The sequence below is a fragment of the Geotrypetes seraphini genome, chromosome 7 (genome assembly GCF_902459505.1).
Source record: "Geotrypetes seraphini chromosome 7, aGeoSer1.1, whole genome shotgun sequence".
Lineage (NCBI taxonomy): Eukaryota > Metazoa > Chordata > Amphibia > Gymnophiona > Dermophiidae > Geotrypetes > Geotrypetes seraphini.
The window spans coordinates 4,720,873-4,740,375 of record NC_047090.1 but is presented as its reverse complement, the minus strand read 5'-3'; the positions used below and the strand labels follow the sequence as shown (position 1 = coordinate 4,740,375).

General features: G+C 42.1%; 1 protein-coding gene and 1 long non-coding RNA gene across 2 annotated transcripts in view; one reads left to right on the top strand and one right to left on the bottom strand.

Annotated features, from left to right (window-relative positions):
* Positions 1-19,503, bottom strand: part of TBXAS1 (thromboxane A synthase 1) — a 186,321-nt gene that overhangs the window by 69,051 nt on the left and 97,767 nt on the right. The window contains exon 6 of the mRNA XM_033952350.1: positions 11,010-11,126. Within this exon, the coding sequence (XP_033808241.1) occupies positions 11,010-11,126 (117 nt within the window). The remainder of the gene's footprint in view (positions 1-11,009; positions 11,127-19,503) is intronic.
* The window catches only part of LOC117363865, a 113,371-nt gene that overhangs the window by 61,593 nt on the left and 32,275 nt on the right, over positions 1-19,503 (top strand). The window contains exon 2 of the long non-coding RNA XR_004540141.1: positions 12,124-12,185. This is a non-coding gene — a long non-coding RNA (uncharacterized LOC117363865). The remainder of the gene's footprint in view (positions 1-12,123; positions 12,186-19,503) is intronic.

The following is a 19,503-nucleotide window of genomic DNA, read 5'->3' as shown; positions in this document are numbered from 1 at the left end:
ATCAAACTTTCTACAGCACTGCTCAAGTCACTCATACATAAATCTGGGCCTCTCTAATTAGGATACTTAAGGTCTGAGTCTTCACAAATATAGAAATGGAGGAGCAGCCTAGTGGCTAGAACAGGATGTAATGTAATGTAATGTAATTTATTTCTTATATACCGCTAAACTCCATTAGGATTCTAAGCGGTTTACAGAAAAATAGACAATAGGGTACATTAAAATTATAAGTAAAATAGGTACTTAGAAATTCCCTTACTGTCCCGAAGGCTCACATTCTAACTAAAGTACCTAGAAAAATGACAATTAGTAGATGTTGTGAGTTCAATTCCCACTGAAACTGCTTGTGACTCAGGGCAAGTCAATGAACACTTCAATGCCCCAGATACAAAATAAGTGCCTGTCTAAAAAATATATATGTAATGTAATGTAATTTATTTCTTATATACCGCTACATCCGTTAGGTTCTAAGCGGTTTACAGAAAATATACATTAAGATTAGAAATAGGAAAGGTACTTGAAAAATTCCCTTACTGTCCCGAAGGCTCACAATCTAACTAAAGTACCTGGAGGGTAATAGAGAAGTGAAAAGTAGAGTTAGAGGAAAAATAAAAATAAAATAAACATTTTAACAAGACTGCATTGATCTAAATACTTTGGAAGGTAGAAGAGAGGAGAGAAAGGAATAGAAGCTTTGATTGTAACCACACATAGAAAAAGTGGTATACAAGTCCTATCCCCTTTACCATGGCAGTCTTCTCCTTGGTGCTTATTCTTTACCCCAGGTGCAAACCTTAGAAATAGGGCTACTCCTTGCTTCCCTGGGTCTCCCTTACAGGCACTATAGCCCAGCAAACACCTTGGGAGGGTTCCTTTACTCCCAGTCCTCCTCTAGACCTGTCCTCAGGATCTCACCCCTACAGAACTCTTGCCTTGGGGTCTTTCTGATCCAGACTTTCTCAGGGTATTTGACCACCTTCTGGCTTCGGCCGCAACCTTCTGACTCCGTCTCTGGCAGGTTAACACTACCTGCTGCAGTAAGGTGGCCAAACTGCAACCTCAGTGAGGTTCTTAGAGGAACCTGGTGCTATACCACTCCCCCCTCAAAAGGATGTATACTATAGGTGAATATTTTGAGTCTGTTCTATAAAGAAACAAAGGCCCCTACTTTGATTACAGAATATCAGCACAAGCAGCAGAAAATGGGCATATATCTAGGCATAAACATAGGGTTGCCAGATTTTCCAATCGGAAAATCCAAACCTCCCTAGCCCCGCCCCCAAGCCCACCTAGTTCCACCCATCCCTTCTCTGTAATGCCCTAATCCCATGCCCAGTCCCGCCCTAGCCCCACCCCCACTGCCTGCTCTTATCAAACAGGGAGGAAGTTCGGGCATTTGCGGACTTCCGCCCTGCCTTACGTGATTTGACAAAGTGCTGGGTTTTGGAAAAGCTGTCCAGACTCCTGGACATGTCCTCAAAAATAGGACATGTCTGGGGAAATCCAGATGTACACCAATCCTATAGCTAGTGTAAATGCCCATACCTAAATGTATGAATTAATACAAGCAAATGACAGTATTCCAGGGGTGCAAGAACTCAGGCCTCAAATGTTGCAAAATAGGCCAGGTTTTCAGGATATCCATAATAAATCTGTTTGAGATAGATCTGCATGGATACTATCTCCATTGTATGCAAACCTATCTCATCCATTCTCATTAGGAATATCCTAAAAACCTTGCCTGCACCCCTAGAGTATTCCATAATTTAATGCATATGCACATGTGGTTCTGTTCATGTGAACGATCATTGACAAAGTACACAACATCAAAGCATAACAATGGTGTTACACTCCATCATCACTTAAATGGGAGCGGAGGAGTGACCTAGTGGTTAGAGCTGCTTCCTCAGCACTCTGAGGCTGCAGGTTCAATCCCAGCACTGTTCCCTTGTGACCCGGGGCAATTCACCCAACCCTCCACTGCCCCAACCATCTACTGCATATTTTCATTTGATAAATCCCTTCAGTCATGTACTGGCAAGTCAAAAGGCCTGCCTGGCTTTCACTCCCTTGGCCAACAGGGGGTAGACATGGAGGAGCAGTGATTTGAAGCTACAGCCTCAGCACCCTGGGGGTGTGGGTTCAAACCTCGCGCTGCTCCTTGTGACCTTGGGCAAGTCACTTAATCCTTCATAACTCCAGGTATGTTAGATTGTGAGCCCACTGGGACAGATGGGGAAAATGCTTGAGTACCTGGTTGTAAAACCACTTGGATAACCTTGATAGGCGGTATATAAAAAAAATCCTAATAATATAATAACATATGGCAGAGGAAAGGGGAAGTAATAGTAACATCATGTAGGCATCTTTTTCATCCAGCCTAATACAATGCATTAACCACAAAGAAGCCAGAAATAAATACCTACAGGCAATTATCAGTAGACCACTGTTTATAAAGACATTTTATTCTCATTTTCCCTTTTATTGTAAAGATTGTTTTCAGGCTTCAGAAGCGGTACTCATGATACTAACATTATATCCTGAGCTTCCACCGCTAAGCTTCTTTATAAGCTCAGATTTAAATACTTAAGGATTTTGCTTATTTTTATACAGTATATTTTTCCTTTTGCTCTTCACTTTATTACTAGAGCTTATTAAAAAACACTTATCTTCGTTTGATATTCACATATTTTCATTTGATAGCATTTTTTTTGTTCAGGTTCATTGTTCAAACTTCAAATAAATATATTTTGTGGTCTATTATTTCTAATTTTGTACATTGCAGTCGGAGTCTGGGTCAGACAGTAAAAAAATAGAGGAGTTGGAGTCAAAGGTTTGGGGTGCCGATTCCACAGCCCTTCTCCTTTGTGTTCACAGATCTGAAAGCGAATTTTCAAAGCGAATCTTTCATGGAGAAAGTAGAAGAGAAAAATATGAAACATAGGTACACATATCTGAGATGTATACAAAGGTCTGGATGCTCAAAAAGTTGCCAAAAGTTAGACGTTGGCAGGCACCTAAATCGTGTCTGTTGGCACCTAACTTAAGTGTTTTAATTGGTTTTAAATGGCATGATAATTAAAACATTTTTTTTTTTTTAATTAGCCCTTCAGAACCAGCACCTAGGTCCATGGTGCCTAGTGACTTCAAAGCCTGAAATGGGTGTGTTTAGGGGCGGTGCCAGACTTCGGTGTCACTAGGCTCCGCTGGCCAAAATTCTCCAAGGAACCTAGGGGCCGGAAATGTAGACCTATAAAACCCTAGCCAACATTTCCAGCGCCTTGGGCCTTTGCTAGGTGCTGGTATCCCCAATTCTAGAAACAGTGCCTGTCCGTGATTGACATGTGACAGGTGCCGCTTACAGAACTAGAATGTGTTCATATTTTCAAAGTCTATCTACATGGTAACAGGTCTATGCTATAAGGAAAAACTGAACAGTCTGAATCCATGTAAGAAAACAGGGTTGCATTTAGGCTTTGCATTATGAGAAAGATGAATCGCCTCAAGAAAATCCAGAATTTGGACACTGCATTAACCTCTCCTTTTCCTAAACTGCAGCAACAAGTCATTGTGTTACCACGATGTAGTAAACAGTTTCACATAAAATCCTTCCTGGTATTATCCATAGCATGTCCTCAGGAAGTCAGAGTCTACTGGGGACTGCATTCAATTTTTCAAAATTTTCAGAACCCAGGCATAAGACTCAGGGCCAGATTCTCTAAGTTCCGACACCACGGTAAAACAATACTGTGGTGGGAGTGATTTTTCTTTTACTGGCGATTCTCAGCACAATAACATGCAAATTATATGCATGCTATGTGTGCAGAAAATCGCTGGTAAAGAGGGACTGTGCTCGGAAGAAAAATCACTAGCACAGTTCCTCCTCCTACCTCCCTGCCTGTCAAAAAAAAAAAGCAGCCCCTACTCTCCCTGCCTGAACAGTAGGGATAGCAGGGGCTGCTTTATTCTAACGGTGCAGCTGTGGTGTGTGTATAGCACACACAAGAGCTGCGCCTACCCCAACCCAAAAAAAAAACAAAAAACAACCTACCACAGACATCAAGCTTCCCTTCCCCTGATAGCCCCCCACCACACAAGCCTGGTGGTCTACTGGGCCATCCTTCCGACCCCCCTGGTACCTAGCAGCAAGCTCCCCCCGCCTCCGCCCCCACACAAGAGCTGGCCCCCTCACAAAAAAAAACCCTACACCAGACAGCAAACTTTCCTCCCCCCCCATCCCGACCACCCACACTATTCTTGGTCATCTAGTGGGCCATCCCTCCCGTACCTTTTTTAGAAGACCAGCAGGAGGGATGCTCACTCTCTCCTGCTGGCAGGCCTTCCCCTTTCTGGTGCATCCTGAGAGGGGCCTTAGGCGCCTGGGCCAAAGTCTTAGGACCCTCCCTCCCAGTCTTCTAAAAAAAGGTATGGGGAGGGGGTTCAGCCCACTAAATCATCAGGCTCGGTGTGGTGGGGGGCTGTCGAGGGGGGAAGTTCGCTTCCGGGGGGGCATTTTTAAAAATAGGCACAGCTCTTGTGTGTGTGCTGTAACACACAACAGTTGTGCCCATTAAAAAAAAGTATGCGACATTAAGAAGTGGGCATCCATTCTGCTGATCTTCTGCTTGGGGTGGGGGGGTCATTGGCAGGGGGGGGAGTAGCAATGGCGGGAAAGGAGCATAGACCACCAGGCTTTTCTTTGGGCTACGTTTCCAATCCAATCCAATCCAAATTTTCGTTTTAAATACTGATTCCTCCCTCAGAAAGGCTCGACTTGGTTAACAAGATTTCCTTAATCAAGTGGAGAGAGAAAAATAGTCTCTACTCTAACCATTTATGAGGAATAATAATAATAATAATAATAATTTTATTTTTGTATACCGCCATACCCAGGGAGTTCTAGGCGGTTCACAACAAATAGATGAGTTACATACAGTGCAGTTGAAAAAAGAAGAACATAACAAGTCAATCGAAGGGTCAAACTAGTTTACATTGACAATTTAAGTGAAGGAAGGGCTAATACAGAGCACATACGGTATGTACTGTAAGAGAGTAACAATTGAATTTATGAGAGGGGGAACAAAGCATATTGTATTAGAGGGAGGGGGCAGGGATCTTGGGAGGGGGGAGGAGGGGGAAAAAGTAAAGAAAGGTGGGCCGTGTTGAGGGGGGAGGGGAGAGTTAAGGATTTGGTCTGATGCAAAGAAGAGTGTTCGATCTGTTTTCTAATGTGGAGAGGGGGAGCGTTAGGCGGAAGAGAGGAGCATTAAGGATTTGGTCCATTGAAAAGTAGAGTTTTGAGCTTTATTCTAAAGTGGAGGTATGAAGAGGCGTCAAGTATAATTTGGGCGAGCCATGAGTTTAGTTTGGCTGCTTGAAAAGAGAAGGTTCGTTCAAGGAATCTTTTAAGATGGCATGCTTTCAGTGAGGGGAAAGCGAACATAGTAATTCTGCGGGAGCTCTTATTATTATAGTTCAGGTTGAAGTGGGGGGTAAAGATAGTCAGGTGACATACCCGATACGGTTTTGTAGCAGATGCAAGAGAACTTAAATAGGACCCTGGATTCGAATGGCAGCCAGTGCAACTTGTGGTAGAAGGGGGATATGTGTTCCCATTTCTTCAGGCCGAAGATAAGGTGGATGGCGGTGTTTTGGACCAATCTCAGCTTCTTGGTGACTTTCTTGAAGGCGCCTAGATAAATGATGTTACAGTAGTCTAGGACGCTAAGAATAGAAGCTTGGACCAGCAGACGAAAGGAGGTTTCGTTAAAGTATTTTTTAATGGTGCGGAGTTTCCAGATTATCGAGATACATTTTTTAAACACTAGGTTAGTGTGTTTCTCTAGTGTGAGATGTTTGTCTAAGGTGACTCCTAGTATTTTTAAGGATTGCTCAATACAGTAGTCTAGGCCATTGATATGTATCGCAGTTTCCTTGATTTTGTCGTTTGGGGATACTAAGAAGAATTTAGTTTTTTCTGGATTTAGCTTTAGCCTAAACGCTGTCATCCAAAGTTCGATCTGATTTAGGGTGAGAAATTGCGAGTTTAGAAGCTCTGAGGTAAGGTAGGAGAGCGGAATGATTATGGTGATGTCGTCTGCGTAGATGAAGAATTTGAGTTTCAAACTCTGCAGGAGGTTTCCTAGGGAGGCAAGGTAGATGTTAAATAGGGTGGGGGACAAGGGGGAGCCTTGTGGGACCCCCACAAGGGTTGACCCAGCTGTAAGAGGTAGTGTCGTCCTTGAACACCTTGTAGGTTCTTGTTGTCAGGAATTCGTGGAACCAGTTGAGAACATGACCTGAGATTCCAATAGATGTTAGACAGTCTAGTAGAGTGGCGTGGTCAACCAAGTCAAACGCGCTGGTGGTGGGTTTGAGAGCTGCTTTATTTTCCTGTCAGTGCCTGAATCAATCAGCGCTCAGGCACTGAAAGGAAAGTAAGGCTACGACAGCACAGACCATGCCAGTAAATATCGGCCCCGATTCCTCAGAAATGGAAGGGGGCATTCCTTTTGAGAATCGCCCGGAGAGGTCATTTTAGTATTAATGACTTTATTATACTACAGTTTTAATATTAATGACCTCATTGTACTATATTTGCATAGTACACAAAGAGGCTGCTAGAAAGCATGGAAAAGAGCATGGTGAGACGTTTTAATAATCCAGCGGTAAAATACTTGCATTTGACAATGTTTAGTGCCATCGTTAAACACACGGTGACTCTAGAGAATCCGGCTTTAAGATTATAATTCTGCATCATGTTTCACTTTAGTTTTGCAGTAAACAAAGCCCTGATAATTAGACACCATTTTCTGTTAATTATGGGCTGAAGAAATGGTGTCAGTACACATGATGAACAGGATTTGTGATCTGTGTTCCTTTTAAGCTGAACACCTGAGCAACAGCTCATACGTTCTAGGAGTGTTGCTCGCAGATTTTACATAGTCGCTCGCAAAAATTCATGCAAATCTGGAAAATTGTTGGTTTTTAGAACTTGTTGCTCACATGAGAAAGAAATCTGCATGCACCCAGAGAGCCTTGCTTGTATTACAAGAAGTTATGGCAGGGTTTTCAGAATATTGAGAATTAATATGCATGAGATGCACGTCCATGCAGCAAATGCAGGTGCATGTAAATGCAGTTCATAACATAACATGATATAAACATTTATTTATATACCACAGTACCTTAGGCGTTCTATGCAGTTTACAAAAGAAAATTGAAACAGTGACAACAAAAACAAATTTCCAGAAGGCTTTTGACAAAATTCCTCATGAGAGGCTCCTGAGAAAATTAAAGAGTCATGGGATAGGAGGCACTATTCAATTGTGGATTAAGAATTTGTTTCGGAAAGAAAACAGAGGGTAAGGTTGAACGGCCATTTTTCTCAGTGGAGGAGGGTAAATAGTAGTGTGCCACAGGGATATGTGCTATTTAACTTATTTATAAATGATCTAGAAATTGAAATTATGAGCGAGTTGATTAAATTTGCAGATGACATTAAACTGTTTAAAGTTGTTAAAAAGCATGCGAACCGTGATAAACTGCAGGAAGGCCTTAGTTAATTGGAAGACTGAGCGTCCAAATGGCAGATGAAATTCAACGTGATGCACGTTGGAGAGAATAATCCAAATCATAGTTACTGGATGTTAGGGACCACCTTCGGGTCCAGCACTCAAGAAAAGGATCTGGGTGTCATCATAGACAATACGCTGAAACCTTCTGCACAATGTGCGGTGGTGGTGGCCAAGAAGGCAAACAGGATGCTAGGAATTATTAGAAAAGGGATGGTTAACAAGACTAAGAATGTTATAATGCCCCTGTATCGCTCAATGGTGTGACCTCATCTTTAGTATCGCTTTCAGTTCTGGTCTCCTTATCGCAAAAAAAGATATAGCAGTACTAGAAAAAGTTCAAAGAAGAGTGACCAAGATGATAAAGGGGATGGAACTCCTCTTGTATGAGGAAAGACTAAAAAGGTTAAAGGGACAGCTGAGGGGAGATATGACTGAAGTCTACAAAATCCTGAGTGGTATAAAATGGGTACAATATGGGATCGATATTTTATTGACACTCGAAGTTACAGAGTAATACTTTAAAAACTAATAGGAGGAAATATTTTTTCACTCAAGAGAATAGTTAAGCTCTGGAACGCATTGTCAGAGGATATGGTAAGAGCAGTTAATGTAGCTGGTTTTAAAAAAGGTTTGGACAAATTCCTGGAGGAAAAGTCCATTGTCTGCTGTTGAGACAGACATGGGACGGGAGTAATACTTCTACTGCCTGGTACTTGTGACTTGGATTGGCTTCTATGAAGACAGGACCATTGGTTTGACCTAGTAAAGCTGTTCTTATGTTCTTAAATGACCTAGAAATTACAAAAATGTCTTAATTAAGTAGGTTTTTTAAATAATTTCTGAACTAACAAATTCTCAAACTCTTTATCACAAGAAGCTGTCTAAAAAGATAGGAGTCGTTGAAAATAGCTCTTGTATAAACAATCTTTTACTGTTGGAAAAGCAAACAAATTACAATGACATCTTGGACATTGTAAATTAATGAATAAAAAATGATCCACAAGATAATCAGGAGCTAAACCATGTAAGACTTCATAGCATATACAACCCTGGCTTGTGGCTGTTTTGTGTTTTTTTTGGTCCACTCCTGATTACAAGTTATTTCGTTTAACGTTCATTTCTTTCATTTTGTATGAAATGAATTTTGAATTTACCTCCTAATTTGTACTTGTTATGCATCTCAAAAAATGTAAAATAACATTCATAGGCTATTATTTATTAACGTTTGACATGTGATGATGACATTATCATGCACTGCCTGCTGCAAACTCCATTTTATGCAATGGGCTTTGCAGCAGATGGTGAGCTATAATGCCATTATCGCAGGCTAAGAATTAGCAAATACAGACCATAATCCAGTTAGATTCCACCTGTATACAGCCATGGTAGACTGTATAAACATTTAACAACATCTCTGTTGATGACTTCTCTCTGAATCACACAAGCATTACAACACCAGGCCCTTTCATGGCTGCGACAGTTTAATTACGAGTCTGTCTGGTACCAGCAGGGGCTGCTCTGTGCAAATTAAGGAATATGAAGCTTAAAGCTGCAAACCCCGAGTCTCTCTCTGCTGACTGCGCCAAACAATAGTGTTACCATGCCAGGGAACTTTAAAAAGAAACTCATTCTTTTGTCATCGTGACTGAGTCAGCACTTCCATATGTACAAATTCATATCTTTTGTCAGCATTGCCCTCCGGACTGCAGCAGGGTGTCCAGGGATATATTCAGTGAGAATGTCAGCTTTCATTAATCAATTAATGAGAGCTCTGATGGCCAATTAGAATTTATTGTAATGAGGCGGTGACAGCTGGCCCAGAGACAGATGCACTTAGATGGCTGATGTGTCAAAAGAAGGCCTGGCCCTGGCTACTGGAAAATTTTACAGCCAGGAGAGAAAGCAGATCGCCTGAGTGAGGCTTGAAGCATTAGTGGAATGGGGAGCTTGAGGGGAGAGGCAGTCGGTCAACTACATTACCTAACCTCAGAAACTAGGGAATGAACTTATTAGATTGCACGTTAATGAGTACATGGAAACAGAAGAAACAAATTAAAATGTGCAGAAAATTATACCTGACAAGTACTTGAATCAGAGAAAAATTAATTTTTCATCTAGACATAAATATTTTTCATTTCCCACAAGAGGTGAAGCAAATATACATTCAAAAAGCTAAAACATAATTATAAGGATTGTTTAAAATCTTGCATGACTCTTGTGTGTTACATCTGAAAAACAAGTGATGAATTTTAGAAAAACCAATGCTTTTCATTCTGTGTTAGTCTTATCACATAAATCTTGACACTGAATCATATATGGCCTAATTTTACATATGTGTGTACACCCAATTTCTGTGGGCAATTTAATTGAATAACAAGACAATTAGTGCCGATAACTGGGCACTAATAATCAATTATCAGTGCTAATTGGTATTAATAAAAATTTGTGTACACATTTTTAGACACTGGGATCCCTGCCCCCTACCCTCACACAAGCCCCCAAGATCTGACAACCCCCACATATCCCCCTCCCAAAAAAGGCACCTAGTAGTTTAGTGGGCTACTGCCATCCCCTTACACCCCCCAACTCCCTGTACCTTTAAGTTAGAAAAGTTTGGCAGGAGGATGCCCACTCCCCCCTACCAGCAGGCCCGCCTCTTCAAAATGGCAGAACTTCCCCTTCCTGGTGCATCCTGGGATGCATTGGGAGAAGCCCAAGGCCCTGATTGGCTCAGGCACCTAATGCCTCACTTAGGGGAGGGGCCTTAGCTGCCTGAGCCAATTAGGGCCTTTGGTCCCTCCCAGTGCATCCCAGGATACACCAGAAAGGGGCAGGCCAGCCATTTTGACAAGGCTATCCTGCTGGAAGGAGGGAGTGGACATCCCTCCTGCCAAACTTTAAAAAAAGGTATGAGGTTGGGTGTTGTGTTGTGTTGGGGGGGCATGTACCGGCCCTGTGGCAGAAGGGAATGAGCCTAATGCTGATTTTTTTTTAGTACAGGGGTTGGGGAGGGGTGGCCCAGCATTATGTGGGGGGCATGGAGGGCTAGGATGATTGGAGGCACACATGGAGGGATGGAGGGAGGTCGGAGTCAGGGTCTTTTTTATAATTTCCCGGGGGGCGGGGGGGACTGAGCTGCCAAGCCTTACTTTCCTATCAGTGCCTTTGCCAATCAGCGCTCAGTGGCTGCTAGGACAATTGGTAGCAGCCAAGGAGTACTCTTTTGAGCATCGGGAGGAGAATTTCCTTACAAGTAAGACTGATTAAAACCAGTAAAATCAAAAGCATCGAAACAAACAGAGTGGAAGATACAAGAGAAACCAGGGGAGAGGAAGACAGTACTAGCGCAAATGGTACTTATTCAACAAACATCTTTTTTTCTTTTTTTAAATCAAGGCCATTTTATCAGTGTTAAAAGCCACTGCGTCTTACCTCTTTCATCTTCAGAGCACTGAAGGTTGGGGTCAGCACACTTCGCACACGTTTCCATCTCCCATCTCGCAGACACAGAATGCTGTCACTCAGTGGCTTCATAGCCGTATTCATTTTCTGGTTCAAAACATAAAAAAATGGCCACTGAGCTCCATTCTGCTGCTTTTTAGTTCTCAAGGAACACATCTACTTGGATCTCCAAAAATCTTTGGTCATCTCAGTTGACATATCATGGTTCAACTCAAATGAGCTTTTACTGGCATAAAGACTTAACGTTAACATTAAGTTTAAAAAAAAAAAATCCCTGTGTTTTCAGTAATTTTTTTTTTAAAATATCAGAAGCAATTTCATTTTCAGCCATTTGCATGCAATTTATATGCCCACTGCATTATCCTTTAGTGCAGTGACTCTACTTGAGATTTTCCCATGCTAGATATCTTTCTGCATCAGGAGTAAGACTAGCATGGGAAAATCTTACGCAGACTTCTGCATAAAAGCACAGAGCAGTTTATCACATCAGCCCAAGTGGTAGAAATAAATAAATAAAGGAATGGACTAACTTTTTTCTGTTTCAGGCTTTTTTTTTTTTTTTAACAGCTACTGTTCACAGTCTATTAGTTACAACACATCAGTTTGCTTCTCAAACTACTGTAGCTAATGACGTGCTACTGTTTATTTTAGGAAAGGAGAATAACATTATTTGAGAGTGCCGCATTAACAAAACACTTTGGGCTTTCAATTTCAAAATAGGGTCTCCTCAGGGAGGCATGCAACAGAAATGGTCTACAAAGAGGAACCTGTTTGTGCCTAGTTCCCTCCTTACTCTCACAAACCCCATTTTTGTAATTGCACAGAAAGTGTTAATGCTTTATAGAGCAGGAGGAAATGTCACACCAGAGCATGATTATCTTGAAGGAGGAAATGTTTTCACGGACAGGACGGAACCAGCCATGAAATGTGGGTCATATGGAAGTTTAGAGCAAATGACAAAATTAAGTCATTCACTATTACTGTAATTCTCCTTCCTACTGTCAAGTGAAAGCTGGTTAAAACTATTTCCAAGTTGGTCGTTGTCCTCTGTGGATTCACCACTCCTTTGCAATTTTCTTCACAGATCTTTCTCTTGGGGCCAATATTCCAAATGGGTCGGTGTGATGAGCCTTACTCCTAGCCCAGGTAGGTGGAAAAGGTTCTCAGTCTCTCACTTTTACTGCTAACACTTGCAGGACCTAGGACAGTGGTTCCCAACCCTGTCCTGGAGGACCACCAGCCAGTCGGGTTTTGGGATAACCCTAATGAATATGCAAGAGAGAGATTTGCATATAATGGAGGTGACAGGCACGCAAATCTGCTCCATGCATATTCATTAGGACTAACATGAAAACCTGATTGGCTGGTGGTCCTCCAGGACAGGGTTGGGAACCAATGACCTAGGATGTTGTGTGGGAACTAGGTAGAATGCATCACAATCTTTTGGATCTGCTCTGCCAAGGGAGAGACCTGGAGCCAGTTCCTACTCTTCGCCTTGGTTGAGGCACTAATGAAATCACCGTAATGCATAACATGACATAACAAACATTTGTATATCACAATACCTTACAATTCTATGCGGACACAGCAGCACTTACAGCCCTCTATGGGCAGACATGTTTTACTGGTATGTTTGAAAGCAGCTCTCCTGCAGACAGCTGTCTATAGAATTTTTGAAATACTGAATAAACCCATCTCTCTCCCTCAGCGAAACATATTTTCTTTTAAACTATGCGGTCCCATTCCACCATTCCAAAAAAAAAGAAAAGAAAGGTTAAAATATGCACTCCAAAGCTAGTCCCATTATTTACTTAGTTCCTGTATATTTAAAGACAGATAATGGTGGTGTTTCAAGGAGGCTGAAAATATGGCTTGTCATTGGTACTGTCATGAATTTGTGAATACCAACCACAGTGATGCTAAGGGTGAACCATCACATCAAGGAGTGAAACTGAAGGCCAAAGACTGAGATTTCTCAGATGGTATAGCCAGGGTATGAATCTAGAATGATTTAAGTGTAGTATAGCTCTGCAAATCATTTATTGTTTATTAAATTTATGTATAAATTGTTTTTATTGAGCAGTATATTGCAACATACACGAAGTTAATTTCATGAAAGAAACAACTATCAAGCCAGGAAGACTGCAATGATTCAATAGTAGACCACAAAAGGAAACAAATAGATAACCCACCCCCCTCCCCCATCCCGCAAACCAATAGACCAGAAAGGTAGTGAGGTAATGAAAGAGTCACCCATTCAACAATCTACTTCTCGCTGTAGAAGGAAATGAATTCCAAAACACGTTCCAGATTTTAGTAATTCGCTTTTCAGAAACTGAGTCAATGGTATGTATTTGGGTATGTTCCATCTTAAGCAAGTTTATCATATGCATCCGCCATCATTGTTGTTTATTAAATTTAAAATAGCGCCCTTTTTGAAAAGCAAGTCAAGGCTGTGTATAAAAAAATATACAGTATATACAGTATACAAGAAATGAAAAGCAGAACTCCATTAGCACAAGGAAAGCAAGTTAGTTGTGACTGGGAGGGCTGGTTCTATTGTAGGGTTTGAAGTAGGCTGTCTACTATTTTAAACAGTTGCTTAGTTGAATTTGCAGCTTGTTAGATATTTTCAGATAAATATTGGTTTTTGGCTTTTTTTAAGGACTGGTGGTACATTGTCATGCTTTTCTTACAGTTCAGCCTGTCTTCATATAGGCAAGATTTATTTAACCAGTCAGTGCTGTTTCTGACCAGTTAAATAGCGCTGAATATCAGCTGTTTCATTCCGAGAGCAAGAATCTTTTGACTACAGGCAATCCCTGGGTTAAGAAAGTCCACTTATGTCGAACTCATATTTACAAACTGGGGTCCTGCTTCTCCCTTCCTGTGCCAACACACCCCACTTCCTCCCTTCCTGTCCCAATGCAACCCTCTTTCACCCCTCTTTGTCCCAACACACCCTCATTGTCCTTCCCTCTCTGTTCTGTGACCCAAATTTGAATCTCCCTTCTGCGGGCATTTACCTCCTCTGTCCTGCTCCCTCCTTCTAGCTTCACTTCTCTTCACAAAACCACAAGCAGCAGCTCCTGCACACTGTTCTTGCCTGATCCAGAAGCCTTCTCTCTGACGTCAGAGGGAAGGCTTCCAAGTCAGCCATGGGCAATGTTTAGGAACCATGGCCACGGCTTTGTGAGGAGATATGTGGCTGGGATGAAGGAGCCAGCCAGAACAGCAGTGCGTACCAAAGAGGGGGGGAGCAGTCCGCCACAGCTGCAGGTAGTGTCATGAACTTCTTCAGCGTTGGCCCTTCCTCTTTGCCAGGTCCTACCAGGAGAGAGGAGAGAGATGGAGAGGAGGAGAGGAATGCTGCACCTATTTAGGGAAAGAGAGGGAGAATGAAGACCAGGGAAAGGGGAAGAGAAGAAAGAGAAGCCAGACCATGGGGAGGGAGGGAGGAAGGAAGGTAGGTACCAGACCAGGGGAGAGATACCAGGACATGGGGGGAGAGAAGGGAAGGAGATAAAGATACCAGACCAGGGGGAGAAGGGAGGGAGGAAAATTAAGTAGAGGAGATGCCAGATCATGGAGGGGGAGGGAGAGATGGAAGAGGAGGAGTGAGATGCCAGGGCGTGGGGGAAGGGAGGGGAAGGTGTGGAGGCACAGAGGAGCAGTGGAGGAGTAGAGAAAAGGCCTGATGCTGGTGAAGAGGCATAGGGGAGCAGTGGAGAAGAAGAAAGGCCTGGTCTGGAGGCACACGACTATGGAGGAGAAGGAAGGCAGACCGGGGTAAATGATCTTTTCTTTCTATTTAAACTACAGTATAGTAAAACCTTGGTTTGTGAGCATAATTCGTTCCAGAAGCATGCTTGTAATCTAAAGCACTCGTATATCAAAGTGAATTTGATGCTGGAGCACCCCCCCTTACTACACCATTAGACAGAAAAGAAAGAGGAAGGGTACACAACAGAAGCAGGCAAATATTGTGGTCTTCCATACAGTACAAAGAGGTAGCATTTTCCACAGAGACAGAGCTCCAGGACAAAAGGTTACGATATGCAGTTGGAAGGAAGGCCACGCTTAGGAAATACTTTACTGAACAGATAATGGTGCCTGGAATAAACTACTAGCGGAAACAGTGATAAAAATAATGCATCTCTGGCACTGGCAAAGGCAGGAGAAGATGATGACCTGAGCACATGTACTTTCAAATTATATATCCAGGAATGTCACCATGGAGATCACATAAAACTAGGTGCAGGTCTTCTATGCACTTGGGCCCATCTAATATAATAAAACGCTAGGCCGCGCATGCGCACTTCCTATGCGTGCGCCGGTTTTCCGTGAGCTGTAGCGACACATAGGAAGTGCGCATGCGCGGCTTACAGTCTGGAGCGGTGAGCGGTGGCTACTCTCACGATCCCCGCCTGCGTTTATTGCTCTTGACGTCGCCGCGATGTAGGGACCTGCAGGTAGGACTGTGCATGCCTCTACAGTACTCTCTCCGCTCTCTCTCTTCCTCCCCCCCCCCCCCCCCGAGTTGGATGTCGGCTGTGGTGGCTGCTGGCCACGGCAGCCAAACCCGAAAAGCATTTTAACATAAGTAGGAAGGAAGGTATGAGGAAAGTATGGGGGGGAGGAAAATACTGCACAGGGAAGTGGGGTGGGCAGGAAATGCTGCAACACACGGAAATGGAGGGGCAGAAAAGGGGTTGATGGACAGGGAAGGGGGGGCAGAAAAATGAAGACAGGTCTACTGCTGGACAGATGATGGACAGGGGGAGGTAAAACAAAGGGAGAGCAGTGATGGGGTGGTGGAGGACCCAGGGGAGGTAAAAGGAAGGGAGAATGGACAGGGGGAGCAGGCAAGGGGTGGTAGTGGACAACCAAGGAAAAAACAAAACAAAAAAACAGACAGAAATACAGAAAGCGGCTAAGGAGAGAGAAAAAAAAAATAAAGACAGACACACACATATTCTAGCACCCATTAATGTAACGGGCTATAAGACTAGTATTCTATATATGGTGCCCTACCGGCACTTAAGTCCAAAACGCTGTTAAAAAGAGGATTTAAAAGACTTTTCAAGGTGCCCACCGGCATCTTAAACTTCAAATACTAACAAAAGATCTCCCCATTTCCATACTACTTTGAATATGTAACCACAAAAATGTAGTATACAAGTCCCATCCCCCCTTTAAGAAATCCATCCCCTTCCTCTCTAATGCCCTCCACATTATCCCATTCTTTTCAATGCCCCTCATCCTCTCTCCAGTCCTCCAGATTATTCACACCACATCTTAACCTCTTCTCATACTCCCACCTCATCAAACACACTCCCTCCCATTCATAAACATCCCCTCCAAATTCCCATACAACCTTTCCCATCCATAATTCTCTGTTCTGCTCTCAATACTTTCACATTCAATCAATAAGTCCCTGCTCTTCCAATTTTTCTTCTCTATTCTCCTTTCCCAAGTCCCATCCAGCTTCTGCTGTTTCTCTTCCCTCCCCAAAGTCTGGTCCAGCTTCTGCTCTGATTCCATTCCTCCTCCCCCCAATTCCCATCCAGTTCTGCTCTCCCTTTCCCCCTCCCATAAGTCTCATCCATTTTCAACTCTTACCCCCCACCACATCCCATCCATCTTCTATTCTGTTCACTTCCCCCATATAGTCTTCAAATGTCATCCTTGGCTGGTTGGCCTAGCACCTGCTGCAGTTCCTGGCTGGTAATAGAAGTCATCCTTACAGAGGCTGAGCTGTATCTTGTACTTCAGTTCCATGATTCAGAGACAGCGAGATTGAATTGTACATGTCCTGTAAGAAAGAATTGCCCAGCAACCTGGTACCACTGCAGCCTCAGCCGGATCAGCTTATAGGTACCATCTGATTCTGGATGGGGTGACAAAGGGGGGGTGGACAATTTATTTAGGTGGCATCTGCCACTCCATAGTGATAGCTATGCATGTCTACTGTACCCCACTGTCTGCAAATATCTCTCACGCATATTCATTAGGAATGCTGCCATTTCTTTATACACCTCTATTTCGGCTCCACGTAAAGAATCTCCATCTTGGCGGCTAAACAACGCCCTACTCTTAGATGAAGAAACTGTTGAAAAAATCAATTCATTCACAGTAGAATTCTTTGAAAATAACTCTAAAGATCCTGAAATTTGTCCTTCCATAATCTGGGAAGCTTACAAAGCAACCCTTAGAGGTGAACTGATAAAAATTGCCTCTTGGAAAAAAAAACAGTCCATGAAAAAGGAAAAAGAATTAGAAAACTCTATTAAAACACTAGAACTACAACATATGTCTAATCATCTACATGACCCAACTATTCTCCAAAGTATCCAAAAACTTAAATATGAATATAATACTCTAGTTTCATGCACAGCCAGACGAGATATCTTCATCTCTAATTCTGGCCATTATATGGGTGATAATCTTATGGGTCGCCCTTTAGCCAGATATCTTAAAATTAAATCTAAAAGACTATATATCACATCTATCCAAAATTCATTAGGACAATTAGTCAAAACCAGATCTTCAATTTCTTCTCAATTCGAAAATTTTTATACTTCATTATACAAATCTGAATCTACGGCTCCTGAATCAGATATAGACTCTTTTCTCTCCTCCTTATCTCACCCGACCATATCGGACCCTGTTAAATTGGAACTAGATTCTCAGATAACCACAACAGAAATAGAAACTGCTATATCTTCCCTACCGACTGGGAAAGCCCCTGGTCCAGATGGTTTCACTAACGAATTTTATAAACAATTTCGAAACATCTTAGCTCCTCATCTACTTACATACTATAATTTCCTTCATTCCAATCCAGATAAACAATTTAATTTCACTGAAGCCACCATTGTAGTAATTCCTAAACCTGACAGAGACGCCACCTTGGTTAAAAACTTCCGACCTATATCTCTCCTCAATTTAGATTATAAAATAATGGCAAAATTACTTGCATTAAGACTCACCAAAGCGATCCCACATCTTATACATAAAGATCAAACGGGGTTTATTAAACAAAGATATATAGGAGATAATCTGCGCCTCTTTCACCATATAAATGCTCACGCTAAAACACTGACAGACCCAATAATAGGCCTAGCTATAGACGCTGAAAAAGCCTTTGATCGAGTGGAATGGCCTTTTCTTTTCTATGTCCTAAAATGGTATAATTTTGGCTCATTTTTCACGAAATGGATAGAAACATTCTATCACAGTCCTACCGCTCGTATTCTAATTAACAATTCTTTATCCAATAAATTTCCCCTTCACAGAGGCACTAGGCAGGGCTGTCCTCTCTCACCACTACTTTTCAATTTAGTGTTGGAACCTCTTCTTTCTGCTATTAGACAAAGCCCACTAATTAACGGTATCCCCTCCTTAAACCGAGACTTCAAATTAGCAGCCTATGCTGATGATGTATTAATTTTTCTTAGGAACCCTCAATCTTCTCTTCCTCATCTTATACACATCATCAAACAATACTCCTGCTTCTCAGGATACTCTGTCAATTGGGAGAAATCAGAAATCTTTCCTCTGAACAATAACATTCTCCAATCAGACTTGACTAACTTTCCATTCACATGGTCAAATGAAGCTGTGAAATATTTGGGGATTTTAATACACAAAGATCCAGTCCTTGCTCAAAATCTTAATATATCCAAAATCAAAAACTTAGTTCTTAACACTACATCTAGGTGGTCTCCACTATACTTGTCTTGGTGGGGCAGGATATCATCCATCAAAATGACCCTAGCACCCAAAATTAATTACATTCTCTCAATGCTCCCTCTTTTATGCCAAAAATCATTTTTCCATTGGCTAAATAAGAAGCTATCTGAATTTATATGGAACAAGAAAAAACCTCGAATTGCTCTAGCCAAACTGAAAGCCTCTAAAATTAACGGTGGTCTTAACTTCCCTGATTTCTACCACTATTATATTGCTTCATTAGCTAAATATGGAGCCTACTGGGTTAATGACTCCTTTTCTCAAGACCCTCCTACTTGGTTTGAAATGGAATGTTTTTTATGCAAACCTCTTCACATCTCTTGCTTACTAACGATATCAATACCCAGACACTTGAGAAAATATCCTCTTTTCATTTCAACGCAGCATGCTCTCCATCACTTAGATGATATAGCCGAAATCTCAGTTAGGATTAGCCCACTCATATCCCTTTGGAATAATCCCAAAATACAAAACCAAGGCAAATCCCTTTCATGGAAACGGTGGCAGCGGGCAGGTATATGGTTTGTTCATCAACTATTTACTCTTAATACGACAATTCCTTTTGATATACTTTGTTCCACATACCTGCTACCATCCTCTGCTTATCCACAATGGATTTTACTCAGTGAAATATTATCTTCTGTGTATATACAATATGACTTTATGACTTCCAAAAATACTATATACCACTGGTCTTCGTGGTCTCTAT